We start from the raw sequence: 27,438 nt of genomic DNA, 5'->3' as shown, positions 1-27,438 counted from the left end.
CACTCCAGAACAGAGATAATGACCTGCTATAGCTGTTATTACCCTCTCCCCACTCCAGAACAGAGATAATGACCTGCTGATAGCTGTTATTACCCTCTCCCCACTCCAGAACAGAGATAATGACCTGCTGAAAGCTGTTATTACCCTCTCCCCGCTCCAGAACAGAGATAATGACCTGCTGATAGCTGTTATTACCCTCTCCCCACTCCAGAACAGAGATAATGACCTGCTGATAGCTGTTATTACCCTCTCCCCACTCCAGAACAGAGATAATGACCTGCTGATAGCTGTTATTACCCTCTCCCCACTCCAGAACAGAGATAATGACCTGCTGATAGCTGTTATTACCCTCTCCCCACTCCAGAACAGAGATAATGACCTGCTGATAGCTGTTATTACCCTCTCCCCACTCCAGAACAGAGATAATGACCTGCTGATAGCTGTTATTACCCTCTCCCCACTCCAGAACAGAGATAATGACCTGCTGATAGCTGTTATTACCCTCTCCCCACTCCAGAACAGAGATAATGACCTGCTGAAAGCTGTTTTTACCCTCTCCTCGCTCCAGAACAGAGATAATGACCTGCTGATAGCTGTTTTTACCCTCTCCTCACTCCAGAACAGAGATAATGACCTGCTGATAGCTGTTATTACCCTCTCCTCGCTCCAGAACAGAGATAATGACCTGCTGATAGCTGTTATTACCCTCTCCCCACTCCAGAACAGAGATAATGACCTGCTGATAGCTGTTATTACCCTCTCCCCACTCCAGAACAGAGATAATGACCTGCTGATAGCTGTTATTACCCTCTCCCCACTCCAGAACAGAGATAATGACCTGCTGATAGCTGTTATTACCCTCTCCCCACTCCAGAACAGAGATAATGACCTGCTGATAGCTGTTATTACCCTCTCCCCACTCCAGAACAGAGATAATGACCTGCTGAAAGCTGTTATTACCCTCTCCTCGCTCCAGAACAGAGATAATGACCTGCTGAAAGCTGTTTTTACCCTCTCCTCACTCCAGAACAGAGATAATGACCTGCTGATAGCTGTTATTACCCTCTCCTCGCTCCAGAACAGAGATAATGACCTGCTGATAGCTGTTATTACCCTCTCCCCGCTCCAGAACAGAGATAATGACCTGCTGATAGCTGTTATTACCCTCTCCCCACTCCAGAACAGAGATAATGACCTGCTGATAGCTGTTATTACCCTCTCCCCACTCCAGAACAGAGATAATGACCTGCTATAGCTGTTATTACCCTCTCCCCACTCCAGAACAGAGATAATGACCTGCTGAAAGCTGTTTTTACCCTCTCCCCGCTCCAGAACAGAGATAATGACCTGCTGATAGCTGTTATTACCCTCTCCCCACTCCAGAACAGAGATAATGACCTGCTGATAGCTGTTATTACCCTCTCCCCACTCCAGAACAGAGATAATGACCTGCTGATAGCTGTTATTACCCTCTCCCCACTCCAGAACAGAGATAATGACCTGCTGATAGCTGTTATTACCCTCTCCCCACTCCAGAACAGAGATAATGACCTGCTGATAGCTGTTATTACCCTCTCCCCACTCCAGAACAGAGATAATGACCTGCTGAAAGCTGTTATTACCCTCTCCTCGCTCCAGAACAGAGATAATGACCTGCTGATAGCTGTTATTACCCTCTCCCCACTCCAGAACAGAGATAATGACCTGCTGATAGCTGTTATTACCCTCTCCCCACTCCAGAACAGAGATAATGACCTGCTGATAGCTGTTATTACCCTCTCCCCACTCCAGAACAGAGATAATGACCTGCTGAAAGCTGTTTTTACCCTCTCCCCGCTCCAGAACAGAGATAATGACCTGCTGATAGCTGTTATTACCCTCTCCCCACTCCAGAACAGAGATAATGACCTGCTGATAGCTGTTATTACCCTCTCCCCACTCCAGAACAGAGATAATGACCTGCTGATAGCTGTTATTACCCTCTCCCCACTCCAGAACAGAGATAATGACCTGCTGAAAGCTGTTTTTACCCTCTCCTCGCTCCAGAACAGAGATAATGACCTGCTGAAAGCTGTTTTTACCCTCTCCTCACTCCAGAACAGAGATAATGACCTGCTGATAGCTGTTATTACCCTCTCCTCGCTCCAGAACAGAGATAATGACCTGCTGATAGCTGTTATTACCCTCTCCCCGCTCCAGAACAGAGATAATGACCTGCTGATAGCTGTTATTACCCTCTCCCCACTCCAGAACAGAGATAATGACCTGCTGATAGCTGTTATTACCCTCTCCCCACTCCAGAACAGAGATAATGACCTGCTGATAGCTGTTATTACCCTCTCCCCACTCCAGAACAGAGATAATGACCTGCTGATAGCTGTTATTACCCTCTCCCCACTCCAGAACAGAGATAATGACCTGCTGAAAGCTGTTTTTACCCTCTCCCCGCTCCAGAACAGAGATAATGACCTGCTGATAGCTGTTATTACCCTCTCCCCACTCCAGAACAGAGATAATGACCTGCTGATAGCTGTTATTACCCTCTCCCCACTCCAGAACAGAGATAATGACCTGCTGATAGCTGTTATTACCCTCTCCCCACTCCAGAACAGAGATAATGACCTGCTGATAGCTGTTATTACCCTCTCCCCACTCCAGAACAGAGATAATGACCTGCTGAAAGCTGTTTTTACCCTCTCCTCGCTCCAGAACAGAGATAATGACCTGCTGAAAGCTGTTTTTACCCTCTCCTCACTCCAGAACAGAGATAATGACCTGCTGATAGCTGTTATTACCCTCTCCCCACTCCAGAACAGAGATAATGACCTGCTATAGCTGTTATTACCCTCTCCCCACTCCAGAACAGAGATAATGACCTGCTGAAAGCTGTTTTTACCCTCTCCTCGCTCCAGAACAGAGATAATGACCTGCTGAAAGCTGTTTTTACCCTCTCCCCACTCCAGAACAGAGATAATGACCTGCTATAGCTGTTATTACCCTCTCCCCACTCCAGAACAGAGATAATGACCTGCTGATAGCTGTTATTACCCTCTCCCCACTCCAGAACAGAGATAATGACCTGCTGATAGCTGTTATTACCCTCTCCTCACTCCAGAACAGAGATAATGACCTGCTGATAGCTGTTATTACCCTCTCCCCACTCCAGAACAGAGATAATGACCTGCTGATAGCTGTTATTACCCTCTCCCCACTCCAGAACAGAGATAATGACCTGCTGAAAGCTGTTATTACCCTCTCCTCGCTCCAGAACAGAGATAATGACCTGCTGATAGCTGTTATTACCCTCTCCCCACTCCAGAACAGAGATAATGACCTGCTATAGCTGTTATTACCCTCTCCCCACTCCAGAACAGAGATAATGACCTGCTGATAGCTGTTATTACCCTCTCCCCACTCCAGAACAGAGATAATGACCTGCTATAGCTGTTATTACCCTCTCCTCACTCCAGAACAGAGATAATGACCTGCTGATAGCTGTTATTACCCTCTCCCCACTCCAGAACAGAGATAATGACCTGCTGAAAGCTGTTATTACCCTCTCCTCGCTCCAGAACAGAGATAATGACCTGCTGATAGCTGTTATTACCCTCTCCTCGCTCCAGAACAGAGATAATGACCTGCTGAAAGCTGTTATTACCCTCTCCTCGCTCCAGAACAGAGATAATGACCTGCTGATAGCTGTTATTACCCTCTCCCCGCTCCAGAACAGAGATAATGACCTGCTGATAGCTGTTATTACCCTCTCCCCGCTCCAGAACAGAGATAATGACCTGCTGATAGCTGTTATTACCCTCTCCTCGCTCCAGAACAGAGATAATGACCTGCTGATAGCTGTTATTACCCTCTCCCCGCTCCAGAACAGAGATAATGACCTGCTGAAAGCTGTTATTACCCTCTCCCCGCTCCAGAACAGAGATAATGACCTGCTGATAGCTGTTATTACCCTCTCCCCACTCCAGAACAGAGATAATGACCTGCTGATAGCTGTTATTACCCTCTCCCCGCTCCAGAACAGAGATAATGACCTGCTGATAGCTGTTATTACCCTCTCCCCACTCCAGAACAGAGATAATGACCTGCTGATAGCTGTTATTACCCTCTCCCCGCTCCAGAACAGAGATAATGACCTGCTGATAGCTGTTATTACCCTCTCCCCACTCCAGAACAGAGATAATGACCTGCTGAAAGCTGTTTTTACCCTCTCCCCACTCCAGAACAGAGATAATGACCTGCTGATAGCTGTTATTACCCTCTCCTCACTCCAGAACAGAGATAATGACCTGCTGAAAGCTGTTATTACCCTCTCCTCGCTCCAGAACAGAGATAATGACCTGCTGATAGCTGTTATTACCCTCTCCCCACTCCAGAACAGAGATAATGACCTGCTATAGCTGTTATTACCCTCTCCCCACTCCAGAACAGAGATAATGACCTGCTGATAGCTGTTATTACCCTCTCCCCACTCCAGAACAGAGATAATGACCTGCTATAGCTGTTATTACCCTCTCCCCACTCCAGAACAGAGATAATGACCTGCTGATAGCTGTTATTACCCTCTCCCCACTCCAGAACAGAGATAATGACCTGCTGATAGCTGTTATTACCCTCTCCTCGCTCCAGAACAGAGATAATGACCTGCTGATAGCTGTTATTACCCTCTCCTCGCTCCAGAACAGAGATAATGACCTGCTGAAAGCTGTTATTACCCTCTCCTCGCTCCAGAACAGAGATAATGACCTGCTGATAGCTGTTATTACCCTCTCCCCGCTCCAGAACAGAGATAATGACCTGCTGATAGCTGTTATTACCCTCTCCCCGCTCCAGAACAGAGATAATGACCTGCTGATAGCTGTTATTACCCTCTCCTCGCTCCAGAACAGAGATAATGACCTGCTGATAGCTGTTATTACCCTCTCCCCGCTCCAGAACAGAGATAATGACCTGCTGAAAGCTGTTATTACCCTCTCCTCGCTCCAGAACAGAGATAATGACCTGCTGATAGCTGTTATTACCCTCTCCCCACTCCAGAACAGAGATAATGACCTGCTGATAGCTGTTATTACCCTCTCCCCACTCCAGAACAGAGATAATGACCTGCTGATAGCTGTTATTACCCTCTCCCCGCTCCAGAACAGAGATAATGACCTGCTATAGCTGTTATTACCCTCTCCCCACTCCAGAACAGAGATAATGACCTGCTGATAGCTGTTATTACCCTCTCCCCACTCCAGAACAGAGATAATGACCTGCTGATAGCTGTTATTACCCTCTCCCCGCTCCAGAACAGAGATAATGACCTGCTGATAGCTGTTATTACCCTCTCCCCACTCCAGAACAGAGATAATGACCTGCTGAAAGCTGTTTTTACCCTCTCCCCACTCCAGAACAGAGATAATGACCTGCTGATAGCTGTTATTACCCTCTCCTCACTCCAGAACAGAGATAATGACCTGCTGAAAGCTGTTATTACCCTCTCCTCGCTCCAGAACAGAGATAATGACCTGCTGATAGCTGTTATTACCCTCTCCCCACTCCAGAACAGAGATAATGACCTGCTGATAGCTGTTATTACCCTCTCCCCACTCCAGAACAGAGATAATGACCTGCTGATAGCTGTTATTACCCTCTCCCCACTCCAGAACAGAGATAATGACCTGCTGATAGCTGTTATTACCCTCTCCCCACTCCAGAACAGAGATAATGACCTGCTGAAAGCTGTTATTACCCTCTCCTCGCTCCAGAACAGAGATAATGACCTGCTGATAGCTGTTATTACCCTCTCCTCGCTCCAGAACAGAGATAATGACCTGCTGAAAGCTGTTATTACCCTCTCCTCGCTCCAGAACAGAGATAATGACCTGCTGATAGCTGTTATTACCCTCTCCCCGCTCCAGAACAGAGATAATGACCTGCTGATAGCTGTTATTACCCTCTCCCCGCTCCAGAACAGAGATAATGACCTGCTGATAGCTGTTATTACCCTCTCCTCGCTCCAGAACAGAGATAATGACCTGCTGATAGCTGTTATTACCCTCTCCCCGCTCCAGAACAGAGATAATGACCTGCTGAAAGCTGTTATTACCCTCTCCCCGCTCCAGAACAGAGATAATGACCTGCTGATAGCTGTTATTACCCTCTCCCCACTCCAGAACAGAGATAATGACCTGCTGATAGCTGTTATTACCCTCTCCCCACTCCAGAACAGAGATAATGACCTGCTGATAGCTGTTATTACCCTCTCCCCGCTCCAGAACAGAGATAATGACCTGCTATAGCTGTTATTACCCTCTCCCCACTCCAGAACAGAGATAATGACCTGCTGATAGCTGTTATTACCCTCTCCCCACTCCAGAACAGAGATAATGACCTGCTGATAGCTGTTATTACCCTCTCCCCGCTCCAGAACAGAGATAATGACCTGCTGATAGCTGTTATTACCCTCTCCCCGCTCCAGAACAGAGATAATGACCTGCTGAAAGCTGTTTTTACCCTCTCCCCGCTCCAGAACAGAGATAATGACCTGCTGATAGCTGTTATTACCCTCTCCCCACTCCAGAACAGAGATAATGACCTGCTATAGCTGTTATTACCCTCTCCCCACTCCAGAACAGAGATAATGACCTGCTGATAGCTGTTATTACCCTCTCCCCACTCCAGAACAGAGATAATGACCTGCTGATAGCTGTTATTACCCTCTCCCCGCTCCAGAACAGAGATAATGACCTGCTGATAGCTGTTATTACCCTCTCCTCGCTCCAGAACAGAGATAATGACCTGCTGATAGCTGTTATTACCCTCTCCCCGCTCCAGAACAGAGATAATGACCTGCTGATAGCTGTTATTACCCTCTCCTCGCTCCAGAACAGAGATAATGACCTGCTGATAGCTGTTATTACCCTCTCCCCGCTCCAGAACAGAGATAATGACCTGCTGATAGCTGTTATTACCCTCTCCCCACTCCAGAACAGAGATAATGACCTGCTGATAGCTGTTATTACCCTCTCCCCGCTCCAGAACAGAGATAATGACCTGCTGAAAGCTGTTATTACCCTCTCCCCACTCCAGAACAGAGATAATGACCTGCTGATAGCTGTTATTACCCTCTCCCCACTCCAGAACAGAGATAATGACCTGCTGATAGCTGTTATTACCCTCTCCCCACTCCAGAACAGAGATAATGACCTGCTGATAGCTGTTATTACCCTCTCCTCGCTCCAGAACAGAGATAATGACCTGCTGATAGCTGTTATTACCCTCTCCTCGCTCCAGAACAGAGATAATGACCTGCTGATAGCTGTTATTACCCTCTCCTCGCTCCAGAACAGAGATAATGACCTGCTGATAGCTGTTATTACCCTCTCCCCGCTCCAGAACAGAGATAATGACCTGCTGATAGCTGTTATTACCCTCTCCCCGCTCCAGAACAGAGATAATGACCTGCTGATAGCTGTTATTACCCTCTCCTCGCTCCAGAACAGAGATAATGACCTGCTGATAGCTGTTATTACCCTCTCCCCGCTCCAGAACAGAGATAATGACCTGCTGATAGCTGTTATTACCCTCTCCCCACTCCAGAACAGAGATAATGACCTGCTGATAGCTGTTATTACCCTCTCCCCGCTCCAGAACAGAGATAATGACCTGCTGAAAGCTGTTATTACCCTCTCCCCGCTCCAGAACAGAGATAATGACCTGCTGATAGCTGTTATTACCCTCTCCCCACTCCAGAACAGAGATAATGACCTGCTGATAGCTGTTATTACCCTCTCCCCACTCCAGAACAGAGATAATGACCTGCTGATAGCTGTTATTACCCTCTCCCCACTCCAGAACAGAGATAATGACCTGCTGATAGCTGTTTTTACCCTCTCCCCACTCCAGAACAGAGATAATGACCTGCTGATAGCTGTTATTACCCTCTCCCCACTCCAGAACAGAGATAATGACCTGCTGATAGCTGTTATTACCCTCTCCCCGCTCCAGAACAGAGATAATGACCTGCTGATAGCTGTTATTACCCTCTCCCCACTCCAGAACAGAGATAATGACCTGCTGAAAGCTGTTATTACCCTCTCCCCGCTCCAGAACAGAGATAATGACCTGCTGATAGCTGTTATTACCCTCTCCCCACTCCAGAACAGAGATAATGACCTGCTGATAGCTGTTATTACCCTCTCCCCGCTCCAGAACAGAGATAATGACCTGCTGATAGCTGTTATTACCCTCTCCCCGCTCCAGAACAGAGATAATGACCTGCTGATAGCTGTTATTACCCTCTCCTCGCTCCAGAACAGAGATAATGACCTGCTGATAGCTGTTATTACCCTCTCCTCGCTCCAGAACAGAGATAATGACCTGCTGATAGCTGTTATTACCCTCTCCCCTCCAGAACAGAGATAATGACCTGCTGATAGCTGTTATTACCCTCTCCCCGCTCCAGAACAGAGATAATGACCTGCTGATAGCTGTTATTACCCTCTCCCCACTCCAGAACAGAGATAATGACCTGCTATAGCTGTTATTACCCTCTCCCCACTCCAGAACAGAGATAATGACCTGCTGATAGCTGTTATTACCCTCTCCCCGCTCCAGAACAGAGATAATGACCTGCTGATAGCTGTTATTACCCTCTCCTCGCTCCAGAACAGAGATAATGACCTGCTGATAGCTGTTATTACCCTCTCCCCACTCCAGAACAGAGATAATGACCTGCTGATAGCTGTTATTACCCTCTCCCCACTCCAGAACAGAGATAATGACCTGCTGATAGCTGTTATTACCCTCTCCCCACTCCAGAACAGAGATAATGACCTGCTGATAGCTGTTATTACCCTCTCCCCACTCCAGAACAGAGATAATGACCTGCTGATAGCTGTTATTACCCTCTCCCCACTCCAGAACAGAGATAATGACCTGCTGATAGCTGTTATTACCCTCTCCCCGCTCCAGAACAGAGATAATGACCTGCTGATAGCTGTTATTACCCTCTCCCCGCTCCAGAACAGAGATAATGACCTGCTGATAGCTGTTATTACCCTCTCCCCGCTCCAGAACAGAGATAATGACCTGCTGAAAGCTGTTATTACCCTCTCCCCGCTCCAGAACAGAGATAATGACCTGCTGATAGCTGTTATTACCCTCTCCCCACTCCAGAACAGAGATAATGACCTGCTATAGCTGTTATTACCCTCTCCCCACTCCAGAACAGAGATAATGACCTGCTGATAGCTGTTATTACCCTCTCCCCGCTCCAGAACAGAGATAATGACCTGCTGAAAGCTGTTATTACCCTCTCCCCGCTCCAGAACAGAGATAATGACCTGCTATAGCTGTTATTACCCTCTCCCCACTCCAGAACAGAGATAATGACCTGCTGATAGCTGTTATTACCCTCTCCCCACTCCAGAACAGAGATAATGACCTGCTGATAGCTGTTATTACCCTCTCCCCGCTCCAGAACAGAGATAATGACCTGCTGATAGCTGTTATTACCCTCTCCTCGCTCCAGAACAGAGATAATGACCTGCTGATAGCTGTTATTACCCTCTCCCCGCTCCAGAACAGAGATAATGACCTGCTGAAAGCTGTTATTACCCTCTCCTCGCTCCAGAACAGAGATAATGACCTGCTGATAGCTGTTATTACCCTCTCCCCACTCCAGAACAGAGATAATGACCTGCTGATAGCTGTTATTACCCTCTCCCCACTCCAGAACAGAGATAATGACCTGCTGATAGCTGTTATTACCCTCTCCCCGCTCCAGAACAGAGATAATGACCTGCTGATAGCTGTTATTACCCTCTCCCCACTCCAGAACAGAGATAATGACCTGCTGAAAGCTGTTATTACCCTCTCCCCGCTCCAGAACAGAGATAATGACCTGCTGATAGCTGTTATTACCCTCTCCCCACTCCAGAACAGAGATAATGACCTGCTGATAGCTGTTATTACCCTCTCCCCGCTCCAGAACAGAGATAATGACCTGCTGATAGCTGTTATTACCCTCTCCCCGCTCCAGAACAGAGATAATGACCTGCTGATAGCTGTTATTACCCTCTCCCCACTCCAGAACAGAGATAATGACCTGCTGATAGCTGTTATTACCCTCTCCCCGCTCCAGAACAGAGATAATGACCTGCTGATAGCTGTTATTACCCTCTCCCCACTCCAGAACAGAGATAATGACCTGCTGAAAGCTGTTATTACCCTCTCCCCACTCCAGAACAGAGATAATGACCTGCTGATAGCTGTTATTACCCTCTCCCCACTCCAGAACAGAGATAATGACCTGCTGATAGCTGTTATTACCCTCTCCCCACTCCAGAACAGAGATAATGACCTGCTGATAGCTGTTATTACCCTCTCCCCACTCCAGAACAGAGATAATGACCTGCTGATAGCTGTTATTACCCTCTCCCCGCTCCAGAACAGAGATAATGACCTGCTGAAAGCTGTTATTACCCTCTCCTCACTCCAGAACAGAGATAATGACCTGCTATAGCTGTTATTACCCTCTCCCCACTCCAGAACAGAGATAATGACCTGCTGATAGCTGTTATTACCCTCTCCTCACTCCAGAACAGAGATAATGACCTGCTGATAGCTGTTATTACCCTCTCCCCGCTCCAGAACAGAGATAATGACCTGCTGAAAGCTGTTATTACCCTCTCCTCACTCCAGAACAGAGATAATGACCTGCTGAAAGCTGTTATTACCCTCTCCTCGCTCCAGAACAGAGATAATGACCTGCTGATAGCTGTTATTACCCTCTCCTCGCTCCAGAACAGAGATAATGACCTGCTGATAGCTGTTATTACCCTCTCCCCGCTCCAGAACAGAGATAATGACCTGCTGATAGCTGTTATTACCCTCTCCCCGCTCCAGAACAGAGATAATGACCTGCTGAAAGCTGTTATTACCCTCTCCTCGCTCCAGAACAGAGATAATGACCTGCTGAAAGCTGTTATTACCCTCTCCTCGCTCCAGAACAGAGATAATGACCTGCTGAAAGCTGTTTTTACCCTCTCCTCGCTCCAGAACAGAGATAATGACCTGCTGATAGCTGTTATTACCCTCTCCCGCTCCAGAACAGAGATAATGACCTGCTGATAGCTGTTATTACCCTCTCCCCGCTCCAGAACAGAGATAATGACCTGCTGATAGCTGTTATTACCCTCTCCTCGCTCCAGAACAGAGATAATGACCTGCTGATAGCTGTTATTACCCTCTCCCCGCTCCAGAACAGAGATAATGACCTGCTGATAGCTGTTATTACCCTCTCCCCGCTCCAGAACAGAGATAATGACCTGCTGATAGCTGTTATTACCCTCTCCCCGCTCCAGAACAGAGATAATGACCTGCTGATAGCTGTTATTACCCTCTCCCCGCTCCAGAACAGAGATAATGACCTGCTGAAAGCTGTTATTACCCTCTCCCCGCTCCAGAACAGAGATAATGACCTGCTGATAGCTGTTATTACCCTCTCCCCACTCCAGAACAGAGATAATGACCTGCTGATAGCTGTTATTACCCTCTCCCCACTCCAGAACAGAGATAATGACCTGCTGATAGCTGTTATTACCCTCTCCCCGCTCCAGAACAGAGATAATGACCTGCTGATAGCTGTTATTACCCTCTCCTCGCTCCAGAACAGAGATAATGACCTGCTGATAGCTGTTATTACCCTCTCCTCGCTCCAGAACAGAGATAATGACCTGCTGATAGCTGTTATTACCCTCTCCTCGCTCCAGAACAGAGATAATGACCTGCTGAAAGCTGTTATTACCCTCTCCTCGCTCCAGAACAGAGATAATGACCTGCTGATAGCTGTTATTACCCTCTCCTCGCTCCAGAACAGAGATAATGACCTGCTATAGCTGTTATTACCCTCTCCCCGCTCCAGAACAGAGATAATGACCTGCTATAGCTGTTATTACCCTCTCCCCGCTCCAGAACAGAGATAATGACCTGCTATAGCTGTTATTACCCTCTCCCCGCTCCAGAACAGAGATAATGACCTGCTGATAGCTGTTATTACCCTCTCCCCGCTCCAGAACAGAGATAATGACCTGCTGATAGCTGTTATTACCCTCTCCCCGCTCCAGAACAGAGATAATGACCTGCTGATAGCTGTTATTACCCTCTCCCCGCTCCAGAACAGAGATAATGACCTGCTGATAGCTGTTATTACCCTCTCCCCGCTCCAGAACAGAGATAATGACCTGCTGATAGCTGTTATTACCCTCTCCCCGCTCCAGAACAGAGATAATGACCTGCTGATAGCTGTTATTACCCTCTCCTCGCTCCAGAACAGAGATAATGACCTGCTGAAAGCTGTTATTACCCTCTCCTCGCTCCAGAACAGAGATAATGACCTGCTGATAGCTGTTATTACCCTCTCCCCACTCCAGAACAGAGATAATGACCTGCTGATAGCTGTTATTACCCTCTCCCCACTCCAGAACAGAGATAATGACCTGCTGATAGCTGTTATTACCCTCTCCCCACTCCAGAACAGAGATAATGACCTGCTGATAGCTGTTATTACCCTCTCCCCACTCCAGAACAGAGATAATGACCTGCTGATAGCTGTTATTACCCTCTCCCCACTCCAGAACAGAGATAATGACCTGCTGATAGCTGTTATTACCCTCTCCCCACTCCAGAACAGAGATAATGACCTGCTGATAGCTGTTATTACCCTCTCCCCACTCCAGAACAGAGATAATGACCTGCTGATAGCTGTTATTACCCTCTCCTCGCTCCAGAACAGAGATAATGACCTGCTGATAGCTGTTATTACCCTCTCCTCGCTCCAGAACAGAGATAATGACCTGCTGATAGCTGTTATTACCCTCTCCTCGCTCCAGAACAGAGATAATGACCTGCTGATAGCTGTTTTTACCCTCTCCTCGCTCCAGAACAGAGATAATGACCTGCTGAAAGCTGTTATTACCCTCTCCCCACTCCAGAACAGAGATAATGACCTGCTATAGCTGTTTTTACCCTCTCCTCGCTCCAGAACAGAGATAATGACCTGCTGAAAGCTGTTATTACCCTCTCCCCACTCCAGAACAGAGATAATGACCTGCTATAGCTGTTTTTACCCTCTCCTCACTCCAGAACAGAGATAATGACCTGCTGATAGCTGTTATTACCCTCTCCCCGCTCCAGAACAGAGATAATGACCTGCTGATAGCTGTTATTACCCTCTCCCCACTCCAGAACAGAGATAATGACCTGCTATAGCTGTTATTACCCTCTCCCCACTCCAGAACAGAGATAATGACCTGCTATAGCTGTTTTTACCCTCTCCCCGCTCCAGAACAGAGATAATGACCTGCTGAAAGCTGTTATTACCCTCTCCTCACTCCAGAACAGAGATAATGACCTGCTGAAAGCTGTTATTACCCTCTCCTCGCTCCAGAACAGAGATAATGACCTGCTATAGCTGTTATTACCCTCTCCTCGCTCCAGAACAGAGATAATGACCTGCTGATAGCTGTTATTACCCTCTCCCCGCTCCAGAACAGAGATAATGACCTGCTGATAGCTGTTATTACCCTCTCCCCGCTCCAGAACAGAGATAATGACCTGCTGAAAGCTGTTATTACCCTCTCCTCACTCCAGAACAGAGATAATGACCTGCTGAAAGCTGTTATTACCCTCTCCTCGCTCCAGAACAGAGATAATGACCTGCTGAAAGCTGTTATTACCCTCTCCTCGCTCCAGAACAGAGATAATGACCTGCTGATAGCTGTTATTACCCTCTCCCCACTCCAGAACAGAGATAATGACCTGCTGATAGCTGTTATTACCCTCTCCCCACTCCAGAACAGAGATAATGACCTGCTGATAGCTGTTATTACCCTCTCCCCACTCCAGAACAGAGATAATGACCTGCTGATAGCTGTTATTACCCTCTCCCCACTCCAGAACAGAGATAATGACCTGCTGATAGCTGTTATTACCCTCTCCCCACTCCAGAACAGAGATAATGACCTGCTGATAGCTGTTATTACCCTCTCCCCACTCCAGAACAGAGATAATGACCTGCTGATAGCTGTTATTACCCTCTCCCCACTCCAGAACAGAGATAATGACCTGCTGATAGCTGTTATTACCCTCTCCCCGCTCCAGAACAGAGATAATGACCTGCTGATAGCTGTTATTACCCTCTCCTCGCTCCAGAACAGAGATAATGACCTGCTGATAGCTGTTATTACCCTCTCCTCGCTCCAGAACAGAGATAATGACCTGCTGATAGCTGTTATTACCCTCTCCTCGCTCCAGAACAGAGATAATGACCTGCTGATAGCTGTTTTTACCCTCTCCTCGCTCCAGAACAGAGATAATGACCTGCTGATAGCTGTTATTACCCTCTCCCCACTCCAGAACAGAGATAATGACCTGCTATAGCTGTTTTTACCCTCTCCCCACTCCAGAACAGAGATAATGACCTGCTGAAAGCTGTTATTACCCTCTCCCCACTCCAGAACAGAGATAATGACCTGCTGATAGCTGTTTTTACCCTCTCCTCGCTCCAGAACAGAGATAATGACCTGCTGATAGCTGTTATTACCCTCTCCCCGCTCCAGAACAGAGATAATGACCTGCTGATAGCTGTTATTACCCTCTCCCCACTCCAGAACAGAGATAATGACCTGCTATAGCTGTTATTACCCTCTCCCCACTCCAGAACAGAGATAATGACCTGCTATAGCTGTTTTTACCCTCTCCTCGCTCCAGAACAGAGATAATGACCTGCTGATAGCTGTTATTACCCTCTCCTCGCTCCAGAACAGAGATAATGACCTGCTGAAAGCTGTTATTACCCTCTCCTCGCTCCAGAACAGAGATAATGACCTGCTATAGCTGTTATTACCCTCTCCTCGCTCCAGAACAGAGATAATGACCTGCTGATAGCTGTTATTACCCTCTCCTCGCTCCAGAACAGAGATAATGACCTGCTGATAGCTGTTTTTACCCTCTCCTCGCTCCAGAACAGAGATAATGACCTGCTGATAGCTGTTATTACCCTCTCCCCACTCCAGAACAGAGATAATGACCTGCTATAGCTGTTATTACCCTCTCCCCACTCCAGAACAGAGATAATGACCTGCTGAAAGCTGTTATTACCCTCTCCCCACTCCAGAACAGAGATAATGACCTGCTGATAGCTGTTATTACCCTCTCCTCGCTCCAGAACAGAGATAATGACCTGCTGATAGCTGTTATTACCCTCTCCTCGCTCCAGAACAGAGATAATGACCTGCTGAATAGCTGTTTATTACCCTCTCCTCGCTCCAGAACAGAGATAATGACCTGCTGAAAGCTGTTATTACCCTCTCCCCGCTCCAGAACAGAGATAATGACCTGCTGATAGCTGTTATTACCCTCTCCCCGCTCCAGAACAGAGATAATGACCTGCTGATAGCTGTTATTACCCTCTCCCCGACTCCAGAACAGAGATAATGACCTGCTATAGCTGTTATTACCCTCTCCCCGCTCCAGAACAGAGATAATGACCTGCTGATAGCTGTTATTACCCTCTCCCCGCTCCAGAACAGAGATAATGACCTGCTGATAGCTGTTATTACCCTCTCCCCGCTCCAGAACAGAGATAATGACCTGCTGATAGCTGTTATTACCCTCTCCTCGCTCCAGAACAGAGATAATGACCTGCTGAAAGCTGTTATTACCCTCTCCTCGCTCCAGAACAGAGATAATGACCTGCTGATAGCTGTTATTACCCTCTCCTCGCTCCAGAACAGAGATAATGACCTGCTGATAGCTGTTTTTACCCTCTCCTCGCTCCAGAACAGAGATAATGACCTGCTGATAGCTGTTATTACCCTCTCCTCGCTCCAGAACAGAGATAATGACCTGCTGATAGCTGTTATTACCCTCTCCTCGCTCCAGAACAGAGATAATGACCTGCTGAAAGCTGTTATTACCCTCTCCTCGCTCCAGAACAGAGATAATGACCTGCTGATAGCTGTTATTACCCTCTCCCCGCTCCAGAACAGAGATAATGACCTGCTGATAGCTGTTATTACCCTCTCCCCGCTCCAGAACAGAGATAATGACCTGCTGATAGCTGTTATTACCCTCTCCCCGCTCCAGAACAGAGATAATGACCTGCTGATAGCTGTTATTACCCTCTCCTCGCTCCAGAACAGAGATAATGACCTGCTGATAGCTGTTATTACCCTCTCCTCGCTCCAGAACAGAGATAATGACCTGCTGATAGCTGTTATTACCCTCTCCCCGCTCCAGAACAGAGATAATGACCTGCTGATAGCTGTTATTACCCTCTCCCCGCTCCAGAACAGAGATAATGACCTGCTGATAGCTGTTATTACCCTCTCCTCGCTCCAGAACAGAGATAATGACCTGCTGATAGCTGTTATTACCCTCTCCTCGCTCCAGAACAGAGATAATGACCTGCTGAAAGCTGTTATTACCCTCTCCCCACTCCAGAACAGAGATAATGACCTGCTGATAGCTGTTATTACCCTCTCCCCGCTCCAGAACAGAGATAATGACCTGCTGATAGCTGTTATTACCCTCTCCCCGCTCCAGAACAGAGATAATGACCTGCTGATAGCTGTTATTACCCTCTCCCCGCTCCAGAACAGAGATAATGACCTGCTGATAGCTGTTATTACCCTCTCCCCACTCCAGAACAGAGATAATGACCTGCTATAGCTGTTATTACCCTCTCCCCACTCCAGAACAGAGATAATGACCTGCTGATAGCTGTTATTACCCTCTCCCCACTCCAGAACAGAGATAATGACCTGCTGATAGCTGTTATTACCCTCTCCTCGCTCCAGAACAGAGATAATGACCTGCTGATAGCTGTTATTACCCTCTCCTCGCTCCAGAACAGAGATAATGACCTGCTGATAGCTGTTATTACCCTCTCCTCGCTCCAGAACAGAGATAATGACCTGCTGATAGCTGTTTTTACCCTCTCCTCGCTCCAGAACAGAGATAATGACCTGCTGAAAGCTGTTATTACCCTCTCCCCACTCCAGAACAGAGATAATGACCTGCTATAGCTGTTTTTACCCTCTCCTCACTCCAGAACAGAGATAATGACCTGCTGATAGCTGTTATTACCCTCTCCCCGCTCCAGAACAGAGATAATGACCTGCTGATAGCTGTTATTACCCTCTCCCCACTCCAGAACAGAGATAATGACCTGCTATAGCTGTTATTACCCTCTCCCCACTCCAGAACAGAGATAATGACCTGCTGATAGCTGTTTTTACCCTCTCCCCGCTCCAGAACAGAGATAATGACCTGCTGATAGCTGTTATTACCCTCTCCTCGCTCCAGAACAGAGATAATGACCTGCTGATAGCTGTTATTACCCTCTCCTCGCTCCAGAACAGAGATAATGACCTGCTGAAAGCTGTTATTACCCTCTCCCCGCTCCAGAACAGAGATAATGACCTGCTGATAGCTGTTATTACCCTCTCCTCGCTCCAGAACAGAGATAATGACCTGCTGAAAGCTGTTATTACCCTCTCCTCGCTCCAGAACAGAGATAATGACCTGCTGATAGCTGTTATTACCCTCTCCCCACTCCAGAACAGAGATAATGACCTGCTATAGCTGTTATTACCCTCTCCCCGCTCCAGAACAGAGATAATGACCTGCTGAAAGCTGTTTTTACCCTCTCCCCACTCCAGAACAGAGATAATGACCTGCTGAAAGCTGTTATTACCCTCTCCCCACTCCAGAACAGAGATAATGACCTGCTGATAGCTGTTATTACCCTCTCCCCGCTCCAGAACAGAGATAATGACCTGCTGATAGCTGTTATTACCCTCTCCCCACTCCAGAACAGAGATAATGACCTGCTGATAGCTGTTATTACCCTCTCCCCACTCCAGAACAGAGATAATGACCTGCTATAGCTGTTTTTACCCTCTCCTCGCTCCAGAACAGAGATAATGACCTGCTGATAGCTGTTATTACCCTCTCCTCGCTCCAGAACAGAGATAATGACCTGCTGATAGCTGTTATTACCCTCTCCCCACTCCAGAACAGAGATAATGACCTGCTATAGCTGTTATTACCCTCTCCTCGCTCCAGAACAGAGATAATGACCTGCTGATAGCTGTTTTTACCCTCTCCTCGCTCCAGAACAGAGATAATGACCTGCTGATAGCTGTTATTACCCTCTCCCTCGCTCCAGAACAGAGATAATGACCTGCTGATAGCTGTTATTACCCTCTCCCCCTCCAGAACAGAGATAATGACCTGCTGATAGCTGTTATTACCCTCTCCCCACTCCAGAACAGAGATAATGACCTGCTATAGCTGTTATTACCCTCTCCCCACTCCAGAACAGAGATAATGACCTGCTATAGCTGTTTTTACCCTCTCCTCGCTCCAGAACAGAGATAATGACCTGCTGATAGCTGTTATTACCCTCTCCCTCGACTCCAGAACAGAGATAATGACCTGCTGAAAGCTGTTATTACCCTCTCCCCACTCCAGAACAGAGATAATGACCTGCTATAGCTGTTTTTACCCTCTCCTCGCTCCAGAACAGAGATAATGACCTGCTGATAGCTGTTATTACCCTCTCCCCGCTCCAGAACAGAGATAATGACCTGCTGATAGCTGTTATTACCCTCTCCCCACTCCAGAACAGAGATAATGACCTGCTATAGCTGTTATTACCCTCTCCCCACTCCAGAACAGAGATAATGACCTGCTATAGCTGTTTTTACCCTCTCCCCGCTCCAGAACAGAGATAATGACCTGCTGATAGCTGTTTTTACCCTCTCCTCGCTCCAGAACAGAGATAATGACCTGCTGATAGCTGTTATTACCCTCTCCTCGCTCCAGAACAGAGATAATGACCTGCTGAAAGCTGTTATTACCCTCTCCCCGCTCCAGAACAGAGATAATGACCTGCTGAAAGCTGTTATTACCCTCTCCCCGCTCCAGAACAGAGATAATGACCTGCTGATAGCTGTTATTACCCTCTCCTCGCTCCAGAACAGAGATAATGACCTGCTGAAAGCTGTTATTACCCTCTCCTCGCTCCAGAACAGAGATAATGACCTGCTGATAGCTGTTATTACCCTCTCCCCACTCCAGAACAGAGATAATGACCTGCTATAGCTGTTATTACCCTCTCCTCGCTCCAGAACAGAGATAATGACCTGCTGAAAGCTGTTTTTACCCTCTCCTCGCTCCAGAACAGAGATAATGACCTGCTGATAGCTGTTATTACCCTCTCCCCACTCCAGAACAGAGATAATGACCTGCTGATAGCTGTTATTACCCTCTCCCCACTCCAGAACAGAGATAATGACCTGCTGATAGCTGTTATTACCCTCTCCCCACTCCAGAACAGAGATAATGACCTGCTGATAGCTGTTATTACCCTCTCCCCGCTCCAGAACAGAGATAATGACCTGCTGATAGCTGTTATTACCCTCTCCTCGCTCCAGAACAGAGATAATGACCTGCTGATAGCTGTTATTACCCTCTCCTCGCTCCAGAACAGAGATAATGACCTGCTGATAGCTGTTATTACCCTCTCCTCGCTCCAGAACAGAGATAATGACCTGCTGATAGCTGTTTTTACCCTCTCCTCGCTCCAGAACAGAGATAATGACCTGCTGAAAGCTGTTATTACCCTCTCCCCACTCCAGAACAGAGATAATGACCTGCTATAGCTGTTTTTACCCTCTCCCCACTCCAGAACAGAGATAATGACCTGCTGATAGCTGTTATTACCCTCTCCCCGCTCCAGAACAGAGATAATGACCTGCTGATAGCTGTTATTACCCTCTCCCCACTCCAGAACAGAGATAATGACCTGCTATAGCTGTTATTACCCTCTCCCCACTCCAGAACAGAGATAATGACCTGCTGATAGCTGTTATTACCCTCTCCTCGCTCCAGAACAGAGATAATGACCTGCTGATAGCTGTTATTACCCTCTCCTCGCTCCAGAACAGAGATAATGACCTGCTGATAGCTGTTATTACCCTCTCCCCGCTCCAGAACAGAGATAATGACCTGCTGATAGCTGTTATTACCCTCTCCCCACTCCAGAACAGAGATAATGACCTGCTGATAGCTGTTATTACCCTCTCCCCGCTCCAGAACAGAGATAATGACCTGCTGATAGCTGTTATTACCCTCTCCCCGCTCCAGAACAGAGATAATGACCTGCTGATAGCTGTTATTACCCTCTCCTCGCTCCAGAACAGAGATAATGACCTGCTGATAGCTGTTATTACCCTCTCCCCACTCCAGAACAGAGATAATGACCTGCTGATAGCTGTTATTACCCTCTCCCCACTCCAGAACAGAGATAATGACCTGCTATAGCTGTTATTACCCTCTCCTCGCTCCAGAACAGAGATAATGACCTGCTGATAGCTGTTATTACCCTCTCCCCACTCCAGAACAGAGATAATGACCTGCTATAGCTGTTATTACCCTCTCCCCGCTCCAGAACAGAGATAATGACCTGCTGATAGCTGTTATTACCCTCTCCCCACTCCAGAACAGAGATAATGACCTGCTATAGCTGTTATTACCCTCTCCCCACTCCAGAACAGAGATAATGACCTGCTGATAGCTGTTATTACCCTCTCCCCACTCCAGAACAGAGATAATGACCTGCTGATAGCTGTTATTACCCTCTCCCCACTCCAGAACAGAGATAATGACCTGCTGAAAGCTGTTATTACCCTCTCCCTACTCCAGAACAGAGATAATGACCTGCTATAGCTGTTATTACCCTCTCCCCACTCCAGAACAGAGATAATGACCTGCTATAGCTGTTATTACCCTCTCCCCACACCAGAACAGAGATAATGACCTGCTGATAGCTGTTATTACCCTCTCCCCGCTCCAGAACAGAGATAATGACCTGCTGATAGCTGTTATTACCCTCTCCCCGCTCCAGAACAGAGATAATGACCTGCTGATAGCTGTTATTACCCTCTCCCCACTCCAGAACAGAGATAATGACCTGCTGATAGCTGTTATTACCCTCTCCCCGCTCCAGAACAGAGATAATGACCTGCTGATAGCTGTTATTACCCTCTCCCCACTCCAGAACAGAGATAATGACCTGCTGATAGCTGTTATTACCCTCTCCCCGCTCCAGAACAGAGATAATGACCTGCTGATCGCTGTTATTACCCTCTCCCCGCTCCAGAACAGAGATAATGACCTGCTGATAGCTGTTATTACCCTCTCCCCACTCCAGAACAGAGATAATGACCTGCTGATAGCTGTTATTACCCTCTCCCCGCTCCAGAACAGAGATAATGACCTGCTGATAGCTGTTATTACCCTCTCCCCACTCCAGAACAGAGATAATGACCTGCTGATAGCTGTTATTACCCTCTCCCCGCTCCAGAACAGAGATAATGACCTGCTGATAGCTGTTATTACCCTCTCCCCACTCCAGAACAGAGATAATGACCTGCTGATAGCTGTTATTACCCTCTCCTCACTCCAGAACAGAGATAATGACCTGCTATAGCTGTTATTACCCTCTCCTCACTCCAGAACAGAGATAATGACCTGCTATAGCTGTTATTACCCTCTCCCCGCTCCAGAACAGAGATAATGACCTGCTGATAGCTGTTATTACCCTCTCCCCACTCCAGAACAGAGATAATGACCTGCTGAAAGCCCTTCTGAAGGCCAACGTGGAGAAGGAGGTGTGGAGCACCAAGTCTCTTAGGGTCAGACAGCTGGAGGTGTGGAGCACCAAGTCTCTTAGGGTCAGACAGCTGGAGGTGTGGAGCACCAAGTCTCTTAGGGTCAGACAGCTTTTAGGTGTGGAGCACCAAGTCTCTTAGGGTCAGACAGCTGGAGGTGTGGAGCACCAAGTCTCTTAGGGTCAGACAGCTGGAGGTGTGGAGCACCAAGTCTCTTAGGGTCAGACAGCTGGAGGTGTGGAGCACCAAGTCTCTTAGGGTCAGACAGCTTTTAGGTGTGGAGCACCAAGTCTCTTAGGGTCAGACAGCTGGAGGTGTGGAGCACCAAGTCTCTTAGGGTCAGACAGCTGGAGGTGTGGAGCACCAAGTCTCTTAGGGTCAGACAGCTGGAGGTGTGGAGCACCAAGTCTCTTAGGGTCAGACAGCTGGAGGTGTGGAGCACCAAGTCTCTTAGGGTCAGACAGCTGGAGGTGTGGAGCACCAAGTCTCTTAGGGTCAGACAGCTGGAGGTGTGGAGCACCAAGTCTCTTAGGGTCAGACAGCTGGAGGTGTGGAGCACCAAGTCTCTTAGGGTCAGACAGCTGGAGGTGTGGAGCACCAAGTCTCTTAGGGTCAGACAGCTGGAGGTGTGGAGCACCAAGTCTCTTAGGGTCAGACAGCTGGAGGTGTGGAGCACCAAGTCTCTTAGGGTCAGACAGCTGGAGGTGTGGAGCACCAAGTCTCTTAGGGTCAGACAGCTGGAGGTGTGGAGCACCAAGTCTCTTAGGGTCAGACAGCTGGAGGTGTGGAGCACCAAGTCTCTTAGGGTCAGACAGCTGGAGGTGTGGAGCACCAAGTCTCTTAGGGTCAGACAGCTGGAGGTGTGGAGCACCAAGTCTCTTAGGGTCAGACAGCTGGAGGTGTGGAGCACCAAGTCTCTTAGGGTCAGACAGCTGGAGGTGTGGAGCACCAAGTCTCTTAGGGTCAGACAGCTGGAGGTGTGGAGCACCAAGTCTCTTAGGGTCAGACAGCTGGAGGTGTGGAGCACCAAGTCTCTTAGGGTCAGACAGCTGGAGGTGTGGAGCACCAAGTCTCTTAGGGTCAGACAGCTGGAGGTGTGGAGCACCAAGTCTCTTAGGGTCAGACAGCTGGAGGTGTTCCCTAGCAACATGTGGGGTGGCCAGGGTCTCCTGGGGGCTTCTGTACGCTTCTGCAGCTTCCAGGGAGCCAATGAGAAGGTCTGGCACGTCCTGGTGAGTTAGGACAAGTCACAGTGGATCCTCTGTTGTTGTTTTGTTGTCATAGAATTCATGTACCTTCATGTATAGGACTCTAGTGGCTTTATACACAGCAGACACCACATCACAAACCTCTGGGGGTTTTAAATGACTATGCATGCTGTTTTCCATAGGTTTGTCAAATCTGAAATGATAACTTCTTCCTTTTCCTTTCAGGATGTAGGATCGAATTCCCCAGCAGCGTTGGCTGGCTTGCAGGCACATCAAGACTTCATTGTTGGAGCGGACCAGGTGTTGCAAGATGTACGATTAAGACCAGTAACCTATTGTTTGCACGGAAAATCCATTTCACCAAATATCCAATACTTTTTGAAAGTTAGAAATTGCTGAAAGATATTTTTTTGTTCACTGTTAGCTGGCGTGTTTTTCCTTCCAGATTTCCTTTCTTTCTCACTGAAGTGTCTATGATGTGATGTTTCACTCTGCAGTCTGAGGACTTGTTCACCCTGATCGAGAGCAACGAGGGGAAGCCTCTGAAGCTGCTGGTCTACAACACTGGGACAGAGCTCTGTAGAGAGCTGGTGGTTACCCCCAATGGAGCCTGGGGCGGAGAGGGAAGGTAAAACTCTCTCCACTCTAACGGACTGAATCGACCTCTTTTAGGAGGAACGTTTTTTTTATATCTCGCTACCGCTTCATACCCTGCTACAAAGGTTAGCAACGGGTATATTCACAATATATACCTTATTCACAATATACCATACCCCCTTAGCAACGGGTATATTCACAATATACCATACCCCCTTAGCAATGGGTATATTAACAATATACCATATCCCCTTAGCAATGGGTATATTAACAATATACCATATTCACAATATACCATACCCCCTTAGCAATGGGTATATTCACAATATACCATACCCCCTTAGCAACGGGTATATTCACAATATACTATATTCACAATATACCTTACTCACAATATACCATATCCCCTTAGCAATGGGTATATTAACAATATACCATATTCACAATATACCATACCCCCTTAGCAACGGGTATATTCACAATATACCATACCCCCTTAGCAACGGGTATATTCACAATATACTATATTCACAATATACCTTATTCACAATATACCATATCCCCTTAGCAATGGGTATATTAACAATATACCATATTCACAATATACCATACCATACCATACCCCCTTAGCAACGGGTCTATTCACAATATACCATACCCCCTTAGCAACGGGTATATTCACAATATACTATACCCCCTTAGCAACGGGTATATTCACAATATACCATACCCCCTTAGCAACGGGTATATTCACAATATACTATATTCACAATATACCTTATTCACAATATACCATACCCCCTTAGCAACGGGTATATTAACAATATACCATATTCACAATATACCATAGCCCCATAGCAACCGGTATATTCACAGTATACCATACCCCCTTAGCAACGGGTATATTCACAATATACCATATTCACAATATACCATAGCCCCTTAGCAGCGGGTATATTCACAGTATACCTTATTCACAATATACCATACCCCCTTAGCAACGGGTATATTCACAGTATACCATATTCACAATATACCATAGCCCCTTAGCAACGGGTATATTCACAGTATACCTTATTCACAATATACCATACCCCCTTAGCAACGGGTATATTGACAGTATACCATATTCACAATATACCATAGCCCCTTAGCAACGGGTATATTCACAATATACCATACCCCCTTAGCAACGGGTATATTCACAGTATACCATAGCCCCTTAGCAACGGGTATATTCACAGTATACCATAGCCCCTTAGCAACGGGTATATTCACAGTATACCATAGCCCCATAGCAACGGGTATATTCACAATATACCATAGCCCCATAGCAACGGGTATATTCACAATATACCATAGCCCCTTAGCAACAGGTATATTCACAGTATACCATAGCCCCTTAGCAACGGGTATATGGCCTTCCCCGTAGCTCAGTTGGTAGAGCATGGTGTTTGCAACGCCAGGGTTGTGGGTTCGATTCCCACGGGGGGCCAAGTACAAAAAGAAGAAAAAAAAAAAATAAAAATAAAAATTGTATGAAATGAAAATGAAATGTATGCATTCACTACTGTAAGTCGCTCTGGATGAGAGCGTCTGCTAAATGACTAAAAATGTAAAATGTAAAAAATGTATATTCACAGTATACCATAGCCCCATAGCAACGGGTATATTCACAATATACCATAGCCCCTCCAGGCTTATTGTGTAATTCTGTCTCAGCTTAGGCTGTGGTATTGGATACGGCTACTTGCACCGAATCCCAAGCCGTCCTGAACAGCCATGGGGCCCTTCCTTTACCTCCACCTGATGACGACAGCAGAACCCGAGAGATGCCTGCTGGTCAACACACTGAGGTAAACGCCTTCACACCTCTAGTTCCCTTTCCGACTAGACAATTTTACTGACCGTTGATAAACGGTTAGGAATTCTTTTAGATAAATATGATACATTTTCATTGAATATCCCGTGTGTATTTAGAATATGTAGCTAAGTTACATGTTTTATTTCAACTTTATTCCTCTAAGACCCTTTATGATGGAGAGCAAATACATCCAGGATGTACAGTACTGTCTGTCATCTCAGGTTCCCTTTAACCTCTCCATCTGGCCTTAACCTCTCCATCTGGCCTTAACCTCTCCATCTGGCCATAACCTCTCCATCTGGCCTTAACCTCTCCATCTGGCCTTAACCTCTCCATCTGGCCTTAACCTCTCCATCTGGCCTTAACCTCTCCATCTGGCCTTAACCTCTCCATCTGGCCTTAACCTCTCCATCTTGTTTTAACCTCATCATCTGGCCTTAACCTCTCCATCTGGCCCTCCCCTCTCCATCTGGTCATAACCTCTCCATCTGGTCATAACCTCTCCATCTGGCCTTAACCTTTCCATCTGGCCTTAACCTCTCCATCTGGCCTTAACCTCTCCATCTGGCCTTAACCTCTCCATCTGGTCATAACCTCATCATCTGGCCTTAACCTCTCCATCTGGCCTTAACCTCTCCATCTGGCCCTCTCCATCTGGCCCTCTCCATCTGGCCTTAACCTTTCCATCTGGCCTTAACCTTTCCATCTGGCCTTAACCTTTCCATCTGGCCTTAACCTCTCCATCTGGCCTTAACCTCTCCATCTGGCCCTCCCCTCTCCATCTGGTCATAACCTCTCCATCTGGTCATAACCTCTCCATCTGGCCTTAACCTCTCCATCTGGCCCTCCCCTCTCCATCTGGTCATAACCTCTCCATCTGGTCATAACCTCTCCATCTGGCCTTAACCTCTCCATCTGGCCTTAACCTCTCCATCTGGCCTTAACCTCTCCATCTGGTCTTAACCTCTCCATCTGGCCTTAACCTCTCCATCTGGCCTTAACCTCTCCATCTGGCCTTAACCTCTCCATCTGGCCATAACCTCTCCATCTGGCCATAACCTCTACATCTGGCCATAACCTCTCCATCTGGCCTTAATCTCTCTCCATCTGGCCTTAATCTCTCTCCATCTGGCCTTAACCTCTCTCCATCTGGCCTTAACCTCTCTCCATCTGGCCTTAACCTCTCTCCATCTGGCCTTAACCTCCCCATCTGGCCTTAACCTCCCCATCTGGCCCTCTCCATCTGGTCTTAACCTCTCCATCTGGTCTTAACCTCCCCATCTGGCCCTCTCCATCTGGTCTTAACCTCTCCATCTGGCCTTAACCTCTCTCCATCTGGCCTTAACCTCTCTCCATCTGGCCCTCCCCTCTCTATCTGTCCTTAACCTCTCCATCTGGCCCTCTCCATCTGGCCTTAACCTCTCCATCTGGCCCTCTCCATCTGGCCCTCTCCATCTGGTCTTAACCTCTCCATCTGGCCTCTCCATCTGGCCTCTCCATCTGGCCTTGGCCTCTCCATCTGGCCTTAACCTCTCCATCGGGCCTTAACCTCTCCATCTGGTCTTAACCTCTCCATCTGGCCTTAACCTCTCCATCTGGTCTTAACCTCTCCATCTGGTCATAACCTCTCCATCTGGCCTTAACCTCTCCATCTGGTCTTAACCTCTCCATCTGGCCTTAACCTCTCCATCTGGCCTTAACCTCTCCATCTGCCCTTAACCTGTTAGGGCTAGGGGGCAGTATTGACACGGCTGGATAAAAAACATACCCGATTTAATCTGGTTACCACTCCTACCCAGTAACTAGAATATGCATATACTTATTACATATGGATAGAAAACACCCTAAATTTTCTAAAACTGTTTGAATGGTGTCTGTGAGTATAACAGAACTCAAATGGCAGGTCAAAACCTGAGAGATTCCTTTACAGGAAGTGGCCTGTCTGACCATTTCTTGAACTTCTTTTCCATCTCTATCATTTACTAAGGATCTCTGCTCTAACGTGACACTTCCCACGTCGTCCATAGGC

The 27,438-nt window shown here is 47.3% G+C and overlaps 1 protein-coding gene across 1 annotated transcript in view; it reads left to right on the top strand.

The window, feature by feature from the left end:
- Positions 1 to 25,355, top strand: part of LOC145862283 (Golgi reassembly-stacking protein 1) — a 58,243-nt gene extending 32,888 nt beyond the window's left edge. The window contains exons 3-7 of the mRNA XM_082965547.1: positions 21,687 to 21,742; positions 22,825 to 22,972; positions 23,174 to 23,260; positions 23,446 to 23,576; positions 25,268 to 25,355. Of these exons, the coding sequence (XP_082821673.1) occupies positions 21,687 to 21,742; positions 22,825 to 22,972; positions 23,174 to 23,260; positions 23,446 to 23,576; positions 25,268 to 25,355 (510 nt within the window). The remainder of the gene's footprint in view (positions 1 to 21,686; positions 21,743 to 22,824; positions 22,973 to 23,173; positions 23,261 to 23,445; positions 23,577 to 25,267) is intronic.
- The last annotated feature ends 2,083 nt before the right edge of the window (positions 25,356 to 27,438 follow it).

This window comes from Salmo salar, chromosome 19 (assembly GCF_965601325.2).
Source record: "Salmo salar chromosome 19, fSalSal1, whole genome shotgun sequence".
Lineage (NCBI taxonomy): Eukaryota > Metazoa > Chordata > Actinopteri > Salmoniformes > Salmonidae > Salmo > Salmo salar.
The sequence above is the reverse complement of the archived record's forward strand: the minus strand, read 5'-3'. Positions and strand labels throughout refer to the sequence as shown.